The sequence below is a fragment of the Diuraphis noxia genome, unplaced genomic scaffold, assembly GCF_037042655.1.
Source record: "Diuraphis noxia isolate RWA-SAM2 unplaced genomic scaffold, SU_Dnox_SAM2 contig0002, whole genome shotgun sequence".
Classification (NCBI taxonomy): domain Eukaryota; kingdom Metazoa; phylum Arthropoda; class Insecta; order Hemiptera; family Aphididae; genus Diuraphis; species Diuraphis noxia.
In genome coordinates, this window is record NW_028301712.1 from 67,045,714 (window position 1) to 67,068,395 (window position 22,682).

The 22,682-nt window shown below is 35.0% G+C and overlaps 2 protein-coding genes across 4 annotated transcripts in view; one reads left to right on the forward strand and one right to left on the reverse strand.

Moving 5' to 3' along the window:
- Window positions 1–737: 737 nt before the first annotated feature.
- LOC107162296 (uncharacterized) overlaps window positions 738–22,682 on the reverse strand; it is a 115,249-nt gene continuing 93,304 nt past the window's right edge. For all 3 annotated transcript variants that reach the window (XM_089219484.1, XM_089219483.1, XM_089219485.1), the window contains 3 exons: window positions 16,064–16,107; window positions 7,577–8,683; window positions 738–1,284 (listed from right to left, as the gene is read on the reverse strand). In XM_089219484.1, the coding sequence (XP_089075610.1) occupies window positions 881–1,284; window positions 7,577–8,639 (1,467 nt within the window). In that variant the 5' untranslated portion in view covers window positions 8,640–8,683; window positions 16,064–16,107 and the 3' untranslated portion in view covers window positions 738–880. The remainder of the gene's footprint in view (window positions 1,285–7,576; window positions 8,684–16,063; window positions 16,108–22,682) is intronic.
- Window positions 13,962–15,320, forward strand: LOC149058821 (zinc finger MYM-type protein 1-like). Its single transcript, XM_089218481.1, has 4 exons — window positions 13,962–14,214; window positions 14,311–14,627; window positions 14,716–14,774; window positions 14,915–15,320. Exons 1-4 carry the CDS (start codon window positions 13,962–13,964, stop codon window positions 15,318–15,320), a joined length of 1,035 nt encoding a protein of 344 aa, XP_089074607.1.

Sequence of the window (22,682 nt, forward strand, 5' to 3'; positions counted from 1 at the left end):
ATATTATAAAATGTCGACACTCTGGAGCCGATATATTTTAGGTAAACACACCTAAATATGCTAAAATAATACACAATATAATATTATTAATCATATATACACGATTAAAATATGTGTAACTACGTACTACGTTTACCCCACCGTTTTGGAATGGCATACCTATCAATATATTATACTATTGGTTTTCGAGCTAAGATTTTTATTTTTCCGGTTGATGTAATATTGTGTTTGAGCGAGATTCGGGATAAGAGACGGAGCTCGTCCGGTTCATGGAAGAACTATGAATATAATAATATATTACATAAATGTACGATGTACACGTATATAAACGAATAGCTACGGAATACGAATTTGACTGCATTAAACGGGCTCACGACGTGCAGAGACTGGTTTTCGAGAACGGCGACGAGGGGAAGCGATTTCCCACGATCGCATTTTAGTATACCGTCGCGAAATCTGTTTCCGAAACTCTTCGATCGTCGCAACACACATATTTATATATATATAGATACGTATCCTACTACTGCAATATCGTACTCGGACGTTTTTTTGGCTACCCGCATAAAATATGCACACTGAGACATTTATGTTGAGAGTTGACGGAAATCAAAAAGTAAAATTACCGATCACGCCGAGCCCAAAAACCAAAAAGGGATCGAACCCTTCTCCGCGAATGCTTTACTATACGTAATATGTTATGTGAAATAGGTTAAGACTTACGTCGCACTCGGACTTTCGCCGTAAGTGCTCAGACGGATTGCATCGAGTAATGATGGTGATGGTGGTGCGGCGGCGGGGGCAGCGGCTGTAGTTGATGATGGATGTGGTGCATGTTCATCGGTGGGTGGGCGGCGGTGGCGGCTCCAGAGTAATGCGACGGTCACTGATGGTGTTTGATGGGCCCGTTGCCGTGGTGGCCGCCGATCACCTGCATGTGGTGCTGGTGATTGGCGTTGGCGCTGCCGTTGCTGTTGTTGTTGTTGGACTGCTGCTGTTGCTGTTGTTGCTGCTGCTGTTGCTGTTGCACGGCCTGTCGCTGGCTGTTCTTCTTGTTCTTCATGCGCCTGTTCTGGAACCATATTTTCACCTGGCGTTCGGACAGCGCCAGGTTCCGGGCCAGCTCCCAGCGCTTCTGCTTGGACACGTACGCGTTGAACAGAAACTCCTTCTCCAGCTCCAACGTTTGGAACTTCGAGTACGGTTTTCTCTTCTTGCGCACCGTCACCTGACCGGTCCACTCCAGCGGGTTGGACCCGACGCCCATGCCGATGCTTGACAGCGAACCTGCGAGGATGCAAAACCAACGGAGTTAATAAAAAATATTTGTGTCAATGGGCTCGTAAATTTATGATAGAAAAATAAAAATTTCAATAGTTAATTTTAATATAATAACTGTATATAGATATAACACATTTTGCATTGTTTTATTATTATAATTTAACATATTTAGGCTTTAATATATGCATCGTGTTAATTATACATAGTATTTATAAATTATGTACTTATGTTATTTTAAATTTTAATCGGATTATGTTATTATCAATTGTACCTATTATTGATATTGAATATTTCTATCTATTCTATATTTGTATACTGTAATAGAATCGCACTATAATAGTTATGTTAAAAGTTTTAAAATAAATAAATTATGTACCTATATATAATATATAAATATGCAACGACTGCAACTGTTAGGTAGGGTTTTTTTTTTGAAATTTAGTTGAATCATAATAAAAGTAATATGTCTTACAACGTACCTTAAAAATTGATTTGGAATTATGACATTTAAAACGAGTTCTAATACTACGATATGGTTTTTCTAGGCGACTGACACTTTTACTAATTCGATAAAAATGGATTACTTCTAATATTATTCGGAATGTCAGCTGATGCAAAACAATAAACTTCTAAAAAATTGACAGTATTTTTTGTAAAGGTTTATTATATAGATATTACTCTTAAGAGTTACGCTTTATCATAACTGTTCGTAAGTATGAATTCATTGGAAACAAGTTATCTGGAATTAAATGTAATTCAATTTATATTGAAATACTACTTAAAAATATACGGGTTACATATTATATCAAACACTATAAAATATTTGTCGCTATAATAGAATTCCGTGATACGTCTTGTATAATTTCATTTCAAAAATTTTTTATGTTTTCGTCGTAAGATACTATTGCAAGTTGCAAAGCGAAATCAAAAGTAAATAATTTTAGAGCCAAAACTGTTGTCGATCACGAGTTAATATTTGTATTTTTATTATTATTATTATTATTAATCTGCACCGCTGATCCTGACATAAATTTTTTTTTTTTTTCCAAACGGATTGAAAACTATTTTTATTTTTACAACGATATAACATTAAACACTTCACGGTCGATTTGTACGTGTATTATATAGAGTGATATGTTTACGGCCGGTTCGGCGCCGTTAAGCCATAGCTCGATCAAATACCCATTATATTATGTGGTATCGGCGATCGACTCGGTCAAACGGCTAACTAAAATATAGGTATTTATTATACCACGTCTGTATAGGTATGCAGGCTGTGCGCATGTTTGTACTACCTGTGCATCGGTCATTTGAATATTATTTTTGTTTAAATCGTCAAAACGCTTTGTATAAAAATGTTTTATACGTATGATATAATATATGGGTACCTACACGACAAATGCTGTGCCGCGGGTGATCACTGCACGGTATAATATGGGCCATACAACCGCATGCCTTCATATATATATATATATATATATATATATATATATAAACACCTTTATACCATATGAATATTGTGTAGATATGGGTGAACGCTGCAGGTATATACATATATATATATATATACGACAAGCATTTAAATGGGCGGGAGTGTTACCTAGTCGCAGTACAATGTATATAGGTAGGGTTTCGTTAGAAATTTCTTCGGAGTGTTCATAAAAGCTATCTGTTTTTCGTTTGCGAGTAACATCCCTCGCGCGATTTGGTTGGGGTGAAATTTGCAAACAACCGCCCCTGTTGATCGCACAATATACCGCAGCCGGTTCTCGATAAAATATGTGTATATATGATACATAAACGCGTCATTATAATAATAATAATAATATATGAGTACATAATGTTTAGTGGTCGTTTTTTTTAATGAATTTCGAAACAGGCGTTGGTTTTTTCTTTTCAATTTATAAGATTTTATGCGTATTCTGAACCTCAAACCTCTAATATTATGTTATATAAAGTGGGCAATATTTTGCATTATATTCTGACCGTCGCACACTGCGCACTAAAGGGTTGATTTTTGTTCGTAAAGCAACGGCGATTGGAATTTCTTCCGGCGGAATGTAGGTAGGCACCTATACTTATGTCGTTCGCCCGGACTTGGGTATTGGCTTTCGAGTTTCGATTCGAAATCAACTATACGAGGTGTGTCGTGCTACACAAAGTATAAGCCTACACGCATACACGCTCACACGCACACACGCACACGTATAGATATTATAATGTATTAACGCGGGACAAAATACACGGTCGGGCGGGCGTCGCAGCTGTCTAGGGGCACTCTATGCGCACACCCCGTCGCCGCCGCGTGTTGGCAACTTGGAAAATTAAAAAATGTTTTTTTTTTTCTTTCGTGCGCGACATATTATCATTAAAATAATGTGTATATAGAACATATTATAGTAACGTGTAGGAGTTGCGCGCGTGTACCTATATATAAAATATTATATAAAACACGCCCGGCGACGAGGGCAGACGGGTCGCGCGCGTAGAAACTAATAATAATAAGCAGATGTTATATTGAAGTATAAACGGAATTTAAATTTTTCTACGCGCGTACACGCGCTCACGTATATATCATTTGTACGCTCAAGTGTGTGTATGTGTGTGTGTGCGCGTGGTATAATGTGCGCGCACACGCGTTATGGTTATAATATTATGTTCCTTCGAAATGGCACTCTCGAAGTGTCGTCGGCGTACACGTATATATTTAGTAATAAGTAATAACAATCTTGTATATATGGAACCGACAGTGGTCGTCAACATTTGCGTAGTAGCAATAACATGCAGTAGCTATAAATGTCGCCTATATGTGCCTATATAATATATGACGTGTTGTACTGCAGCACTGATATCAGGGCTTAAAGTAGCTAGAAACAACAAGAGACACTATGACCTCTATACATAGTTTTTACCGCTTCATATTTTTTATGTCATCTAAGGCTTATTCAATGTATAAATTAAGGATAATATGATTAAAAATAAGGAACATTAGTAAAAAGTATTATAAACTATACTAGAGATAATTAAAATTTAAAATAATTAACAATGATTTTAAAACGCAGTGAAGTTGTCGATGGAAGATACCTCCACTGTTACTATTGCAATGCTTTACTCTATTTCTGCAACTTAATGTTTTAAATAGCATAAAATATATTTCTTGGTAAGATAGTAAAAAATTTTTTTTTAAAGCAAAAAAGGTATATTTGAGTGTTAAATGTAGCTTTTGGAGGATATGTTTATGGTGACACTTTTTAAGTAACTGTTTTGAGACGTGAGTAAATGTTCTCTTTCACCCCCATTCCCAATTTCAGCTCTGTATTATATAAATATATAGATTTTTTTTGAGGTACCTAGTAGGTATACCTATTATATGAGTTTGTACAGTTTTGACGTGAAACTGATGTGACTAGATGAACTCGCGACTGCGAGAGTGACGAAAAATAATGAAAACCTGTTTGTAACCTTAACCCAATTATTGAAGAAGTGTAAAATACTTGTAGGCAGTTAGAGAATTAAGAATAACGTTTAACCAAGAAACATAACTGTTTTGAATGTAATTCTAGTTTAATCGTTTTGTGAAAACATCTCAATCTCACGGCACTGCACAAACGAAGGATATTTTTAGAATTTTCATTGAATAATAACTCCCAGTTGCCTTCTAAAATATTTTTCATATTATCCTCAGTTTTAAAACAAGGTGTTTATCACTACGATTTAACCATAATAATCTCAATGATCATGGTTGATATGGTACATTATTTAATTACATAAAAAACGTCTGTCCTATTCTAATACATCACGCACCGAATTCGATGATTATAATAGGTTGATTATAGGTATATATTTTTATGCTCATATTAGGTATATAGGTGGTACCTGCATTTGTGTGAGCGTATAGTCGTTGGTGAGCTTACAAATCAAAAATGTTTTTTTTTTTTTTTTTATGCGATATGCCTGATATTGTTGTACGACGGGTGCAGGCGATTGAACTGCATCATAAGCAGTTTAGTGGTAGCACCGGCGGCGGTGGTTGCAGTTGTAAAAAGTGTCTCGAGTCGTAAAGCTGTCAAGAACTGTGGTAATAAAAACACCTAAGTATAGTTTAGTTAAGTATATCGTTTCGGCGTTAACGCACTGCCGCGGTCAACGTTTCGGTTATTTCGGACATATATGCTGCTGCAGTTACCTATAGGCTATAATACTCTCATACCTGAATGTCTATAATGTATGTATGACACGCTCGTGGCAGGGAATTCAGAGCGCATTGGAGGTGAAGGTGGCGAGGCGATGGGAGCCGAGCTTTTAATCCGAAAAAATTTATTGGTCGTCAGCGTCCGCAATCCTCCGGGGACCACCGCCGCGCCGCGCCGATTCGATATCATAATAATATATATATTGTACCTACCTATATAATATGAAGTAGGTACACAATGGCCGCGCGAATTTGTGCAAACAAAATAAATAATAATAATAATAATGGTTTGCAACTGCAGCAACATTTGTCACGTAATGAAAACACCTACCCATGTATCGAATGATGGGAAGCCGAGTGAGCAGAAAAACTAGCGTATATTATAGAAGATACGCTCGGATAAGGGTGCGAACGCCACCGCCGCCGCAGGGACAGCTGCAAATTACGTACGGCGGAACGCGACATCGGTCGGTATCGATATATGTATTATATTATGTAATATTATAATATTATTCGATTTTAACGTTATTTTACTCGCGTTTTATATTCCTACAAAGACTGACATTTTCTAATTATCTATATATAATATAATGTAGGTTTTGTTCGCGTTTAATTTTTTTGTTTTTTTTTTGTTTGTTTTTAGTTTTTACCGTGTCCCGGTGCTGGAATATTGTATTTTATTAATATTTTACGAGATAACTAAAATAATATGAAAATAAAAAACGCCGTTTAGATGATAAATTATTTGAAACGAGCTGCACGGCGACCGTGGCACAAACTCGAGATTTATACGCGAATCACGAGTAAATTATTTTATAAGTATAACATGCACTATAATATGCAGTACCGCACGCGTACAAACGACACGTTAGACTACACACAGACACACACATCTAGGCACGCGATTTAATGGCATCATAATTTTATAATAATTTATATTTTAATTTAATATAATATCGAGATTCGAGAATAGGTAGACCACGCAAAAACTGATCTAAAGCGATACCCGGGCGCTCCTTCACACGATACAGCCGAAATCAAAATCACCGCTGCGTGCAGCAGTAGAAGATATAATAATAATATTATTATTTAAATTCGTACAATTCGTGTACATTGGGTGGACAACGAATTCGGTAGCACCAGGATGTATTATCATCATCGTCGTCGTCGTCGTCATCGTTATTATTATTATTTTTTTATTATAATCTGGTCCCCGCGCGCTTTAGGTAGGTTTACCTATGTATACCAGGCCGTGCGACGACGACGGACCGACCGATGCCGCTCTGCGTGAGTGCTGCTGAGCTGACTGTGTATAGTATAATAATAATATACACACAATGATAATAATAATAATAATAATAATATACGCGACGGCATCGGCATCGAACTGCCGCAGAGACAGCTGACCTACCCGTCCAATAAAATCGTATACTTTACGGCCGCCCGTCCTTTTGTACGCGGACGGACGCCCGTGCACGTATCGCCTCTATTGCTCGCGCCGCACAATAATAATAATAATATTATAAACCATATAATATACATATATACGTGATACCTATGTATAGGTTATATACCTACACTCGGCTGCTACAGGTATATATAATACATAGGTATACGTCATGTGTGCCGCACATATATATACATATGCACACCGCCCCTCTGCAGCAGCACCCACTACAGCATATTATGTATACATGATGCGGCACATTTACCTATATATATTATAGTGTACTGCACGCGCATATATAGCAGGCGTGTAGAAGAAGAAAAAGAAGAAAAGGTCGTAATATATTACGTCATTACGTTGTACGTCGTGTTTGTTTTGAAATCGTTTATTTATGTCAAAAATTTTTATACAAGTCTCCGACCCCGCGGCACGTATATATCGTTCTCAGAACTCACAACCGGGTCAAACCGAGTTGTTTTTATTATTACTTCTACTATTATTATTATTATTATTATTTTGCCTGCGAGAAGGTAAAACGATGTATAAGGGTGTGTGACACGCGCATTATTTTTTTAGTTTTTTAAGATATGTATAAAATATATGGCTTAGTCGCGATGAGGTATTATAAAATATAAATGATTTAATAAACGAGTACGTACCTGTTGGCGGGTACGGTGTCGACGTGACGGGATCGTGCGAACTTCCGTAGTTCCTGAGCGGCAACGACGACGGAGGCGGTGGCGCCGGCGACTGGTACGCGTTGTCGTGGCCGAACGGACCGGCGGCAGAACCGTCGGCCGAGCCAGACGTTATGCGCGACGAGTTGTTGCCGCCCCGGTCGTCGCCAGGGCTGCCGGATTGTAGGTACGTCGGCTGCGGCGTGTCGGTAGGGCCGCCGCCGGACGGATGTCGGGACGCCGAAGCGGCGGCTGCGGCTGCGGCCGCGGCTGCCGCTGCCACGGATGACGACGATGATGACGACGTAGTGGTGGTGTACGGCGAGTAATTGGTGCACCAGGACTGCGAGAACTGGTGATGGTGGTCGGCGGCGGACGGTGGTCCGGCGGAACTGCTACACGGCGTCACGCCACCGTTGGTGTACTTACTGGCCAGACCGCCACCGCCACCGCCACCTCCGAGGCCACCGCCACAATAGTCTGTGGCCGCGGGTGACCAGAACGGCAGGCCAGTGGGCGGTTTGCGGCCGCCACCACCACCACCACCGTCCATAGACGTCCGGTGATGGTGGTGATGGTGGTGATGATGACCGCCGCCAGCGTCCGCGGCCAGGTTGTAGTAGGTCGGCGCGGCTGGCTGGTGGTGGTGGTGGTGATGAGGCGGCGCGCCGTACTGGTCGAACGCTGCGTGGTCGACAACGGCCGGCGAGTACGCGTTCCACTGGTGGTGCGAGTGTCTGATGACGCCCGCCGAACCAGCGGCGGTGTCCATGCACTCGTAACCGCCACCACCGCCGCCAATGGAATGAGACTGCAGCCGCTTGGCTGGTATGTGCAACAGCGGCGGCGGTTGCTGTTGTTGCTGCTGTTGCTGTTGCTGCGGCGGCGGCGTGACGGATGACGTGATCGGCGTGGACGACGGCGAAGTCTTAATGACGGCCGCTGGCGCGGCGCGTGCGATGTCCACAGAAGGCGGCTGCAGCGACACGGACGACGGCGGTGGTGGTGCCGGCGGGCTGTCCTCGTACAGGCCGCCGTTCATCATCGTCCACCAACTCAGCCCGGGTCCGGCTGTCGGGGTCGGGCACCCTGCACCGGTGGTAACATCGTGTTCACCGCCACCGTACAGCGTACCGACGGCAGCGTCCCCGAGGTCGCCGATGATGATAATTGTTGTGGTTTCGTACGAGGTTTAGGTGATAGATGACCGCGGGCGTGGATGTTGGTGCAGAAGAAGATATCGGTGGCGTCCAGACGTCGGTTGGTGTTAGGTCAGGTTCGGCAACAGAACACAAGAAGACAATCCAGATCAGTTTAGAGTATTATATTATTATAATGATAGTAAAACAATAAAGCATTTGTTGTGCACATTATATTATGTAATAATTTGCGTTCGCGTGGATAGTTCTATACTTTATTTGATAATAATACAATATTTATAAATATTTTATATAAATCGTGCCCGCAGCTCAGACGGACGAGTCGCGCGCTCGATTATTACGACAACGTGATCATGTGCGACCAAGGGTTGTATCTAGAGTCAAATAAATTTTAAAAAATCAAGTACGAACACAAAGTCCGCGGTGAATAAAAAAACCGTTGCGAGAATAATTATCGCGCCGTTTCACTTTTGAAAAATTATAAACAAATAAAAATTATAACGAACGATAAAATAAAAAATCAAAAAAAAATCGGAAAGGCAAAACTTTTCTAGAGACGACGATTTTTTTTTAATGTTATTATAATATATTATTGTATGCGAAATACGCGAACGGAACTACCGAGACCGCGGACGGCGCGTGTGCGTGTGCGGCGGAGGTCCGAAGTTTCGTACGCACGGTGCACGAGAGCGGACTGACGTGAGAAGTGACGACCGCCGATGACGGGTGACGACACACCGCACCCGACGGCTCACAAACGGGCCGACACGAGCGCGTAGTAGTTGTCGTTGGTGTTCAGCGGCGTGCACCGTCGCCGCGCGCCCGTTCGTGTGCGCGTGTGTGTGTGCGCGCGCGCCGCGCTCCCGTCTCTCGCTTCCGTCCGACCGGCGCGCCGCTCGGCGGACCGGCCTCGGACTACGTGTCACCACCGTGTGGCCGCCGGCGCTCGTGACAGCGCTGCTCTCAGGGCCGTCGAGCGGACAGAGCCGCTGCTGCTGCCGTTGCTACCGTATATCATATTGTTATACACTCACAACTTACTGAGTGGAAATATTATTACTATTATTCATGTCCGCCACCGTCGCCATAACGATATCAAAGGCGCCCTTTCGTCGCTGAAACATATATATGATAATGGCGCGCGCCCTCGATGTTTTTAGTCGTATCATGCCTTCATGGACGCATATTATAATATCATAATAATACATGTAACATAATTACAGTGAATATTGAACACTGTCAAAGACTGTGCGAGATTAATATATAACCTTCAGATCGAAGTGATCACGAAGTTTCCTGATAGGTTAAGTTAGGTCCACGAAAATAAACTATGTCTATGTTAAAAATGTATTGTACTCTTAATACTCTAAATGTATCTATAAATATAGCTATTATCCTCAAGTGCACTGTTTGTTGACGTGTTATAAACACAATATTTTTATGCCTATATGTATTCTTATTTGGGTTTTGAAATCCGGCAGATAGAAACCAACCTAAATAATGTATTAACATCTATATTTTATAACGTGAAGAGTGATTTAGAAAATAGTATTAGTATATAATATCTGAAACCTGCAGCATGCAGTGAATTTTGTATAGGTTTTGTATATATAGGTACTAACGTATATATATTTAATGATGATTATATACAGTTTCCATATATTATGTATGTATAAAATGAAGTTAAGAAATCCGGATTCCGGTTCTATATATTATCTGGGTTTCATACAAATATAAAAGGAAAACTGCTCTGCTCGAGAACCGGCTCGTCAAAAATAATATGTTATTATTCGTCACGTTCAAAAAATTCGTTGACTATATATATTAGTATTTATATATTGGTATTTACAGTCCTTCTGGAAGTATGCACTACCAGTATTATACCTTCCTATGTATATATATCATGAAAACCCATTAAGGACGACGGTCCGGCGGTAAAATAAATTGTATTCCTGACCTCAACCCTTTTGGAGTTTATGAGAGATAACGGTCGTCGTTTGCCTACGTATATATATAAGCTCCAACTATATATTATATATATATATATATATATATATATATAAATAATATTATATAAGTACATATATTATGCATATATGAAATATAATATACGATATATGTGTGAGCACTGTGAGCGTGTATCGACATATCTACGGCGACCTGGACGTCTGATCGCCAGCGACTTTTGAAATCCGAATTCGAATAACGGACGCCATATAATAAGGTACAATATAATACAGTATGACATTCCTATAAAATGGAATGTGTATATATATATGCATGTGATGTGTATTTTTATTGTTGTGACCGTTAAAATGCGCTGCAGCAGTATCTATGTATATAGGTACCTACATTATGAGACGGATTAAAGGTGTAAGCGTGGACTTATATATTTTATAATATTTTCGATACAAATATTAGCTGCAGACGACGGACGTATTTGCACCGGTGAAGAGATAAGAGATGAATAGAAAAGTGCCAACAAATTTGAAGGGAATAAATAAATAAAAAGGAAATGGCGCGTGAAAAGACGTGTCGGCCCAACGCGTGCGCTCAAAAGCGTAGCGTATACCTTTTATTATAATATAAACCTTACAATTTATACTTATACTCATAAAATATTAACAGCATGACAAAGGTCACACGCAGACAGATTAGTGCTGTACATATAGGTATTATATGTACACGATGAGGGACGTTTTATATATAGGTATCTACTATGTCTAATGCGCATATATATAATACATTGTACCTCTTCGACAAATTTTTCTTATTGTACCTATATGTTATATATAATATGGAACACAACAAAAGCGGTGTTGACTCTCGAATCGCGACGCGCCTGACGCCGAACAGTGCAGCAGTAATATACAATGTCATATATAGGTATTGTGCAAAGCGACAACACACATATACTCGCCATTATATCATATACAATATATTATACAAAACATCATTGCGATCCGCCTAAGTAGGTAGATACATACAAATTTTTAGTCACGGCCCCTCGACGAAACGTCAAATATAATATTTTATACCGTACATATATGGGTATATATATATCGTTAGAAAAGAGGGCGCGCGACAACAAAAACTCGAGTAAAGGGAAAACAAAAAATTATGTATAATATAGATTTATATGTAGGCATGTATAGCGGCCGAGGGAGAATTTTCAAAGTCTGGTTGGCGAAAGGGTGGGGGTGACGATGATCGGGAGATGGTATAATACTATGTATATGGCGTCGTTATTACATTATAACCGGTGAGATGGAAAATTGCGCATTGTGTCAGCGGCGGCGGCGTCGTCGTCGCCGTCTAAAGAACGACGGGTGCTATATATACAGACAATATATACATACATGTGTGTGTGTGTGTGTGTGTAAAATATAGTCGACTTTCAAAATCATTATATTATATTATTATATTATATAGTTGTGCGTCTCACGATAGGGAACCGTCGTCGAATTCAATCTGTAAGTGCGCGCGTGACTGCAGCAGGCGAAAGCCGGTGTTCGAATTTTATGATGCGCGGAAAACAAACGACCGAAAATAATATAATAATCTCTATAGTCTTTGGTATCTTCCTCATCGTCATCATACTTGCTCGAAAAACAGTGTTCTAGGAAAAAAAATACAAAAACGTTTCTCGGTATATATAATAATATATAGTAGGTACCTATATATATATAAATTATAGAATATATTAATATGGTTGGTAGACGAGCTGCAGATGAGACGACCGAATTTTTAGTATTTTAAGAAAGCGCTGCTGCAGGTTTCTGTATACGAGGAAAATATAAAGATGTTAGACGCCTACTGATGTATATGATTGTATACATATAAATATACCTATATATATTATTATTATATTAAGATGTCATCGTCGCGGTCCACCTGCGCCGGTTGAAGCGTATAATATATCCCTAAAATATGTAATAGTATAATGTTAAATTATATATACGTAAAATAATCATGCAGACGATGACGATAATAATATTAAATCGTATATTATACAATGATAATAATATAACGTTAGCTGCAGCCGCCGACTGTGTACAGATCTCAATCGGCACGACTACGGTCTACGACCGGTCGAGACAAGCGGCGCGGCGTCGAACGCCGCCATCTTTGCGCGCGCATGTCGGCTCATTATACGATTTTCGACTGGCCCGCAGACGCGCCGCCACGGGAGGTCCGACGACGTCCAGAGAGCGCACGCACGCCACTGCGCTCGTTATCTACTGTTATTGTATACATTTTCTATTTTTGTGTATTATTTAAAGGAAAATAATATATGATTTAGTTATACAACTTTATCTGTGTATATGGAATTAACGAATATGATAATATAACGACTGACTATAGTATATATATTATATACCTACGCATCGCGCATATATATAGGTACTTGTATTATATATTAATTATATATCATGAATAATGTATTATTGTTGTAGTATATGTTGTATGTAGGTATAGCTTCAAATATCTACGCGGAATGTTAAATATATAAGTAGTAGGTAGGTATATTATAAGTAGGTATTATGTTGCAAATGTATATCCCGCAGTCAATGACTTTTCTATTAAAAAAAAAAAATTATTTTGGAATACAAACACTTTATTATATATTACATTATTGCAGTATAGACAGTGAAGATCAATTTGTATTAATAAGTATATAAGTACAATCAGTGGAATAGCCAGAAATTTCGTATGGAGGGGGGATAATTTACTTATAACGGTGTTAAAATGTATTATTATGACGTAATATATTTAATAATTCGCTTTTTAATAATATATAAGTAAATAATATAGGTAGCAATAATAAGTGATACGTGTATATAGGTAAATATCTAAAATGTATATATAATTATCTACTAATTTCCATTAAATAGGTATAGTAAAATTTTAGTTAGTTTTAAGTATATTATATTATACATGTACAGTGGCGTAGCCAGGGGGGGGTTTTGGGTGTTTAAACCCCCCCCCATTGACTTTCAACATCTAATAAATTATTATATATTTCATTAATTCTAGTACCTACTATCTATGAAAATATATGACATAAAACGTTTCTGAATATTCAGAGAACTCGTCCAGAAACGACAGAAACCTGATTGATATTTGATAATAATAATAATATTATATTTTTAATATTATCTGCACGAGTTTTCAAAAACACTGTGGTTATGACCATAAAAATGATAATGAGAGAAGATTTTTTAAAATTTGTTCCTGTTAGTGATGTCACTGGAAAGGGATTAGCGACTACTCTTCTGACAACTTTGGAAGAAATCGGAATTGATGTAAAATACCTACGTGGTCAAGGGTATGATGGTGCCGCGTCCATGAGTGGACAATTCAATGGAGTCCAAGCTCATATTACTAAACATTACCCTCTTGCACATTATATACACTGTAGTTCCCATAGTCTCAATTTGGCTATTTCAGATGCTTGTAGTATTCAGTCTATAAGAAATTGCACTGGAACTATTCAAAAAGTTTGTATTTTTTTTAAATACCCCCAAAAAAATAATGTTTTATCTGAATCAATAGGACGTGTATGTTCTTCATCAACTCATAACCGTTTGAAACTGTTATGTCCAACAAGATGGGTAGACCGACATGACTCAATCATTATTTTCCTCGAGTTATTTGATGCAATAGTTGATAGTTTATCAGAAATTTGTACTTGGCTTGATAAGGATGCTTCATCAGGAGCATACCAATTGCTGTGTGCTATAAGACAACCAGAATTTATACTAGCAACTTATATACTGGGACACGTGTTGAGTTTGAGTTTACCATTAAGTAAGTTTCTTCAGACAAAAAATATAGATCTGGTTGAAGCTATTCAAACCGCTGACAACGTAGTAAATATAATTAAACAGCTAAGATTAAATGATAAAAGTGAATTTAAAATTATATTTAATAATGTAAAATCTAAATGTGATGCCTTAGACATTGAGATATCTATTCCTCGTACAGCTAACAAGCAAAAAAACAGATGCAATGTCCAAGTTGATTTGCCTGAAGATTATTACAGAATATCTTTATTTATTCCATTTATAGATCATTTTTTAAATCAATTAAATGATCGATTTTTAATTCATAGATCTATAATTGAAAATTTTAACTTTATTTTACCATCATCCAATAGTATACATAATGAAGACAAAATTAAGCAGCTAGTTGAAATGTATCAAGGCGATTTAGACTGCAGTGTGTTAGCAGCTGTGAGTGAAATTAAAATTTGGCAACAAAAATTTACAGCAACTAAAGATTTACCAAAAAATGCCATCGACGCTCTTCAAAAATGTAACATATCAATATTTCCTTCTACTTTCAAACTTTTACAGATTTTAGCAACTCTCCCAGTCACAACTGCTAGCAGTGAACGAACTTTTTCCACATTAAAAAGATTGAAAACATATTTACGAAACACCACATGTGAAAATAGGTTGAATGGTTTAGCAATGATGAATATACATAATGATATAATAATAGACCCTGATGATGTCCTAAATAAATTAGCGACTAAAACAAGAAGAATACGGTTGATGTAAATATTATAATGTGATTAAAATTTTGTTTGACATTAATAAATAAATGCTTTAATTGAAATTTGAAGTACAATACAATTTGAAATAATTTGTTTTATATATACCTAAACCGTAAACCCCCCCCCATTGAAAAATCCTGGCTACGCCACTGTACATGTAGGTATATAATATATTATGTAGGTATACCTACGTATTGAACTTTGAGAATTACTCAAAGTAGGGGGCCGCGGTACAGGAGTTGTATAAATGGGTGGGTGCGTAGAAAGGAAACACGGTGAGTTACCTTGAATATAATATGAAATATAATATATAATATAAATACCTATATATAAAGTCAAGTTAATATTCAATGCACGGTTTAGAAAAAATGTATATAGTTTCTGGGAATAAAACTAATTCCGTGGAATATATACTAAAATAAAAATAAATTATTCTATGCGGTAATATATAGATACAATACACATATTGTAAGTAGATATGAATAATATGTGCAGGAATCATCGCACGCGAACGCTCAACTCAAAACTTTATAATATAATAATCGTATTTGTATAATAATATGTGTGCTCTTTTATTATTAAATTTTAACATAGGTATATAGGTACACATTGCACTCACCTATACATTTAATTATGTATTACGTAGGTAATATTTATTATTATTATTATTATTGTGAACTTAAAATATAAAACAATATATTATTGGAAGGTACATAGATTTTTTGAGAATTTAGTTTCGATAATTACCTTGGACGCTGGCCAGAGTGATAGCAGGCAAGAAACAGTGCAACCTGTAAACACAAAACAAATATAAACATCTTTATTAATAGTTATGCAGTTTTGGATAAATTTACATATTATATACTATCACATTAGTATACCATTAAAATATATGTAGATTACATGACTTATCCACACGATCGAGCACTGCAGAATAATATGTAATAATATATATATTCGCGTGACAGAAGGGGTTTCACAACGCTGCTACACGCATCACTGAACTGCAGTGCACTGCAGTATGCATCATGCACGCGCGGACACGTGACAACACGAATATATTAATATATACACACTATAATACAATGTGTGTGCTGTTTACATTTAATTTAAATAAGATTGATTGATTTATGTAAGCACTAATGTATATAATATAGGTAATAGGTATTGTACCACCTAAAGCTAGCTATACCTATATTAAATAAGGTATAGGTAGGTATATTTGTATATATTTAATATTGGGCTGGAGTATTTTTTAATTTTTCTTCCCCGGAAATTCTGCTGCAGCTTATATATATATAAGGTAGTAGCTAAAATATTTAGGTAGGAATGGCCAGTATAGACATCAGTATTATAAATTATAAAACTGTAGACAGTAAAATATTTTCCTCGTTTGAATATTATTGTCTAAAACCGGTTTTAATTACTTAATAACTTTTTCTCGAATTAATTAAATAATATGAGGATTTTAATTTTATGCATTTTTATTCTTTTATACACTCCTCCAATTTCAGCCATAAAATAGTGTTTCCCCTAAATATATCCTAGTCGATCTCATAGTGTATATATGTATATATATATATATATATGTACAAATGTATAGCATATAGAGGTACCTATTATTTAACGTTATTAATATTAATATTAATTATATTATATTGTTAGTATAATATTATTCACTTATGTAACGTGTATACTGTGTTGTATAATGGTGACGAGACAGTGTAGAATTTACTATATAGAATGCATATTATATTATTCATGTCCCTGAGAGCTGACAGGTCTCACGCTGATATGGTCCACGAAAATAGGCATGTGGTACATGACTGGGGACTAAAGAATCGTTTCCATTGGCATGTGAATACAATGGGATGTGGGTAATATAAGTATATAACATTGTATGGTTTATGTATGTAAATCTTAAAATATATAATATATTATAATGCACGGTCATCCTTATAGCTTTGACGAGACTCGTGAGATTATAAGATACATTTTTCGTTATTTTTTTACACCGATTTGAAGTGCATATATTTTAATGTGCGTACTTACTATTATAGTTATTACTGCATTCTACCTAATCATAATCGACATAATCACACCGCACACACTTGAGGGCTGCCGGTCCGTGGTATACCTATTATGTAATATATACATAGATTTTCGTAGACGCAGTATATATATAATATATATATATACATATAACCAAATAGGTATTAATATATCATATTTATTCACATATATAACGTGTTGTGTCACGTTTAATATACTGCGGTATACTGCGGTGATCACATATGTTTTTGTCGACGAAACGACAATAAATCATCTGGATAAGAAATTGTCGTCGCCACTACAGTATTACGCACTCGGCTAGCAAATGAATCACTTCGACCAGCATAATATGCAATATATAATATATTATTATATTTATAATACTGTTGCAATTTATGCAGCAAATATCAATATTATTATTTTATAACAATACTATAATATTAACGTATATTCTCGAATTACTAATTTGAAAATGCTACTGCATTGATATTTAATTGTTTATTTAATGACAAGTTTGTACTGTTTGTAGTATTGTTCACGAACCTCTGAATATTTTATTTAGAATATTATACTAAGAGACAATACCAGGAATTGTGTGCCATTGTGTTGTTGAGAAATTCGAATTTACTGACAGAGCCTTTAGTAAATTGTAATACTACTCAACTAGCAGAATCTCACGGTGCACATTCAACAAAGACAAGTCAGCCATCGACACGCTATTTAAGTAACCTATTAAGACGTACGATTTTTACATAACTAATTTGTCTGAAAATACAATACGATTTTACATTAAACTATACTTTTAGTATTTTCTATATTTTTTTTATTTATTGTATTACTTTGTAAAATTATTATAATAACACAGATGTAATTTGTTGAGCCATTTATTTATTTAACCTTTACTGTATAATAACTTTGTGAATTATATATTATATGAAAACCCGTCGATCGGTGAATGTGTGTATTGCAATCAGTTAATAAATATAATACGTTACACCATATGTTTACTCTTACGTCCTTACATATATATATGTAAATAGATACGCACATCGGGCACATGTGGGTGCAGGCGAGTTTTCTTGTTTATTTATAAATATCAATAATAGAAAAACGGAAAATCATGGTGGGCCAACCTATTATTGCTTTGTTCCTGCAGTACGGATATGTACCTACACGACTATACACATTATAATTACATAACCACGATATACAACGATAGAACTTATATATATATATATATCATAGATTCTATATAATATATACATTATACATAGATATAAATCATAATATCTATCCGAGATGGAATACGTGTTGCACGTGCACAGCTGATCTCGGAATACAATTTCCGGCCACAGCGGCGTTTACGACCTCGTGCATTGGACTTCTTATGGCATATACCTCTGATATGTGTGTTTATAGTGTATAATATATGTTATTTATAGTATTATTGTGGTATATGATATCTGTGTATAAACCGTATTCAGTCGTTGAATTCGAGCACGTACAGAAAACCATTTTAAGAAGCTCATAATTTAAAAAAAAATCATTAGTATTGAAAATAAAAAAAAAATAAAAAAATATTTTATAAATAAAAAAGTAACGAAAATTATGTATGTGTAGGTATTTACAACTATGAGTATTATTCCGGGACTAATAAGCAATGAGAAACCACATATTGTTGAAGGTTTGCAAATAAAAAATTGCGACGGTTTAGTCGGAGAGTGGTGGAATACTCTTATTTTTTATTTAAGCCTCAGCAACTAAGGTTATTGGCTTACAAGAATACTCTTTGTATTGACTTTAAAAGACTGTTTACGTCAACAGATGTGATGGGGATCGTTATTCATCGATTTCGATTTCAAAACTTATGGCATTTTAAAAATTATAAACAAGGCGGACATTTGGTAGAATTTTTAGGAGGGCTTGTAATAATCTGATGTAAAGTAACCCGCAGTAGCTTCGCCCCCGCACTCCTTTTTCATGCACAAGTAAAACATGTTAACAATAAAAATTTGGATGTGTTAAGTTGTATTTAAAAAAAACACTAAATAAGGTATATTTAATATTTAATTTTAATAACAAATATCTATTTTTATCAGCAAAGATATTAAAAATATTATTGCTATTTATATTTTTGAACATATAATTTTCAATATATAGTACTTATAGATAGATCACAGAACTTATCCTGAAGCATCGATATCCTTAGCTGAGTTTTTATTTTCCTCATTATTTATAGTAGTCGAAAATCAATCAAAAATTCAAAAATTACTAAAATATGTATACAGAATATTATTATGCAATTATTTATCAAATATGTGTAAAATAAATTTGAGTTTATTTCAATTAGAATGATCTAAGAATCTATGATCTATCTATTTTTTATTAGATTTAAAATATCTCGTTCCATTAAAAATATGTCAATAAAATCTGTTCCCTAATATTATAAATCAATAATCAAGATCAATATAAATCTCAATAATTAAATATAAGTAACATTATATTGCAGTATATATAAGTAAAACTATGGCTGTTATTATTCTATTCATAAACCATTTCGGAATAGAGAGGTTCAAATCCCTATCTAAAACAACTAGATGTAGGTATATATTTGACTACATTTGGGGCATTTATCAACGTTATAGAAGACATACAAATATAATTTTAAGGGATCGACGAGGGTGGTATTATACTGCAGGAATGCATACAAGCTATATGTATTTGTATAATGTATCACATGTGTGATGCGATCAAACGCATGGTTGGTTGGTCTGTCACCGCTAAAATTCTTACCCCCTATATGTTTGATAAATATACCCTTATATATATAATATATATATATGTATCATCTGAACTGCGCACATGCATATGGGTCCAAAACTCTCTCAAATTGCATGCGTAGACTGATACTAAAAGGTATATATGTATTATATTATATATTATAATTTGTGAGATGTGCATGTAAGATATACACTATCGCTATCGTTAAAATGTTAAATACGTTGCAGATATAACTGTCAAACATGCTACATTTTCTTCGTTATATAATATTCATTATCTTTATTATCATATATTTATGTTTATACAGAATAATTCATCACATTTCATTATGTGATGATCAAAATACTATATACTTGATTACATCAAGTGGTGTTATAAGTATACTGATATATATTTTCGAGATTTACTTATATAATGTACAATTTTTACGCGAATGTATTAAAAAATAAATAATTTAAGATGATTGTACATTTTATTATACAACTAAAGTCTGACCAATTAATCCTGGTAGGATTTTTCAAGAATCATACACATTTGTTATCATTGTATAAATATTTATTTCTAATGTTTTTCGGCCCCAAAAACAACCAATTTAATTTTTAAAATTATTTTATAGCTATACGGATAATGATTTATATTTTATTGTTTGCAGTGTGTTGTTATACATTCTTGTATTATGCTACTATTTTCACGCATTGCATCATTATAACGATCGTCTTGGGTGATGTAAAAATATAATATCAAAGTTGTAAAACGATATAAGAATATAACAATATTAATGCCTTTTTTTGTCGTCAATTCGTATTATATGTTCAATAATATATTATATATACATAACAATTGTTATTTGTATTAGTTATTTTGTCCTATTCGCGACTGCGCGACGCGCGACTTTATAATACTGCGATTATCATATATATATATATATATATATATATACATACGCATGATTTGTAAAATAAATTGAAGACTGATTCAAACTATAAAAAAAGTTTGAAGTGTTTGAATAATGCCATATAAAGGATTTTATATATTATATATATATCACTAAAAGACGATGCGCGAAGAGTTTTGAAAGAAATTTCGATTTGTATATATTATATTGAGTAGTGAAATAGTTTGTAGCAAAAGTTTCCGTATGGTATGTGTACCATATTATCGTCTATCTCTTAAGCATCACGTTAAAACTGTATGCCATATTTTATTTCATTCCAATAATCTATAAATTTCATTCGAATTCAGCGGAACGTGTATTGGGCAAAAAAATTAAAAACTTAAAAAAATATAGATAATAAACGACTCTAACAATTTATATCAAGCTGCAGCTAATATTATGTTATTATGTATGACTATCAATAAGAGCCAGTGTGGCAGTATTGATGATATTATATTTCTTTTTATTGTTAAGAACACAGTAAAATGAAAGATAAAAGTACTTTATACAGCACGAGTGTTAAATACTCTTATACTTTTATTAATAAACATAGGTATTTACGCACATATCCTTGAATTACAGTACCCGAGGAAAATAGGTTCCTATATTATACATTTTAATTAATAGTATTATTATATTATTAATTCACCAATAACATAATCACTTTTCAGATATATATATATATATATATATATATATATATATATATATAATATGATAAATACTCGAATGTGTGTGTTTATGTGTCTATGTGTATAGGAACACATTTATATCGAGTTTAATAAATATATCAGCAACCGACGTGCGACACAATACACGTGCTGCATACACGTGTAGATCGAAAATATAGGGGAACACACTTCAGTAGTTTTCTCAGATAACGCCATCTTCGACGATATAATATATTTTTTCACTGATAAATGATCAGTTTTTTTCATTTTGAAGCCGTCGATGCACAAAAAGGGCGTATATACGACACCGTGATGTTTATAGGTGTTATATATATATATACATACATAACATATTTTATTTTTCGGCTTATTTTATCGGTCTTTTGAACATGTTTTTTTCGTTAGTGACTTTACATAGATTATATTATTAAATATAAAAATTAAAAAGAAAAACATTTTTCGACACATGTTCAGCAGCCTGCGCATATACAATGTATATATATTATATATATATAACCTCAAACGACAAAATAGATTTTTTCTACTACATTTTGGACACGGGGTTGATTAGAAGTTTTAACGCATATAAGGATATAAGCCGTATACTTAATGTATATGTACTTCATTATGAGATCTTTAAAAATAAAAATGAAAAAGGACGCGTTTGTAATAGATGATGAGGAGTGACTTGCTACAACAACGTAGTAGAATCTGACGTTGTATATACTCTTATAGGAAAAAAAAAAATTAAAAACGTGCGCTCTTTTACCAGACACATAAACTACAAAAAAACTCCCATAAATAACTCAAAGATGAGAGATATATATGAGTAATATATAATATAATATAATGTTATATATTTTAATTTTAGATAAGAATCTTGGGAAATCAGTCTCGTCGAAGAGAAAAACAAACTCATAATTCATTG

What these genes read in the sequence shown, in the direction of transcription:
- LOC149058821 (XM_089218481.1), top strand. Translation starts at nt 13,962, where the DNA reads ATGAGAGAAGATTTTTTAAAATTTGTTCCTGTTAGTGATGTCACTGGA. An exon ending in GGCTATTTCAGATGCTTGTA is followed by an intron (nt 14,215 to 14,310) that starts GTATTCAGTCTA and finishes CTGAATCAATAG; the next exon opens with GACGTGTATGTTCTTCATCA. An exon ending in AAAACAGATGCAATGTCCAA is followed by an intron (nt 14,775 to 14,914) that starts GTTGATTTGCCT and finishes ATCATCCAATAG; the next exon opens with TATACATAATGAAGACAAAA.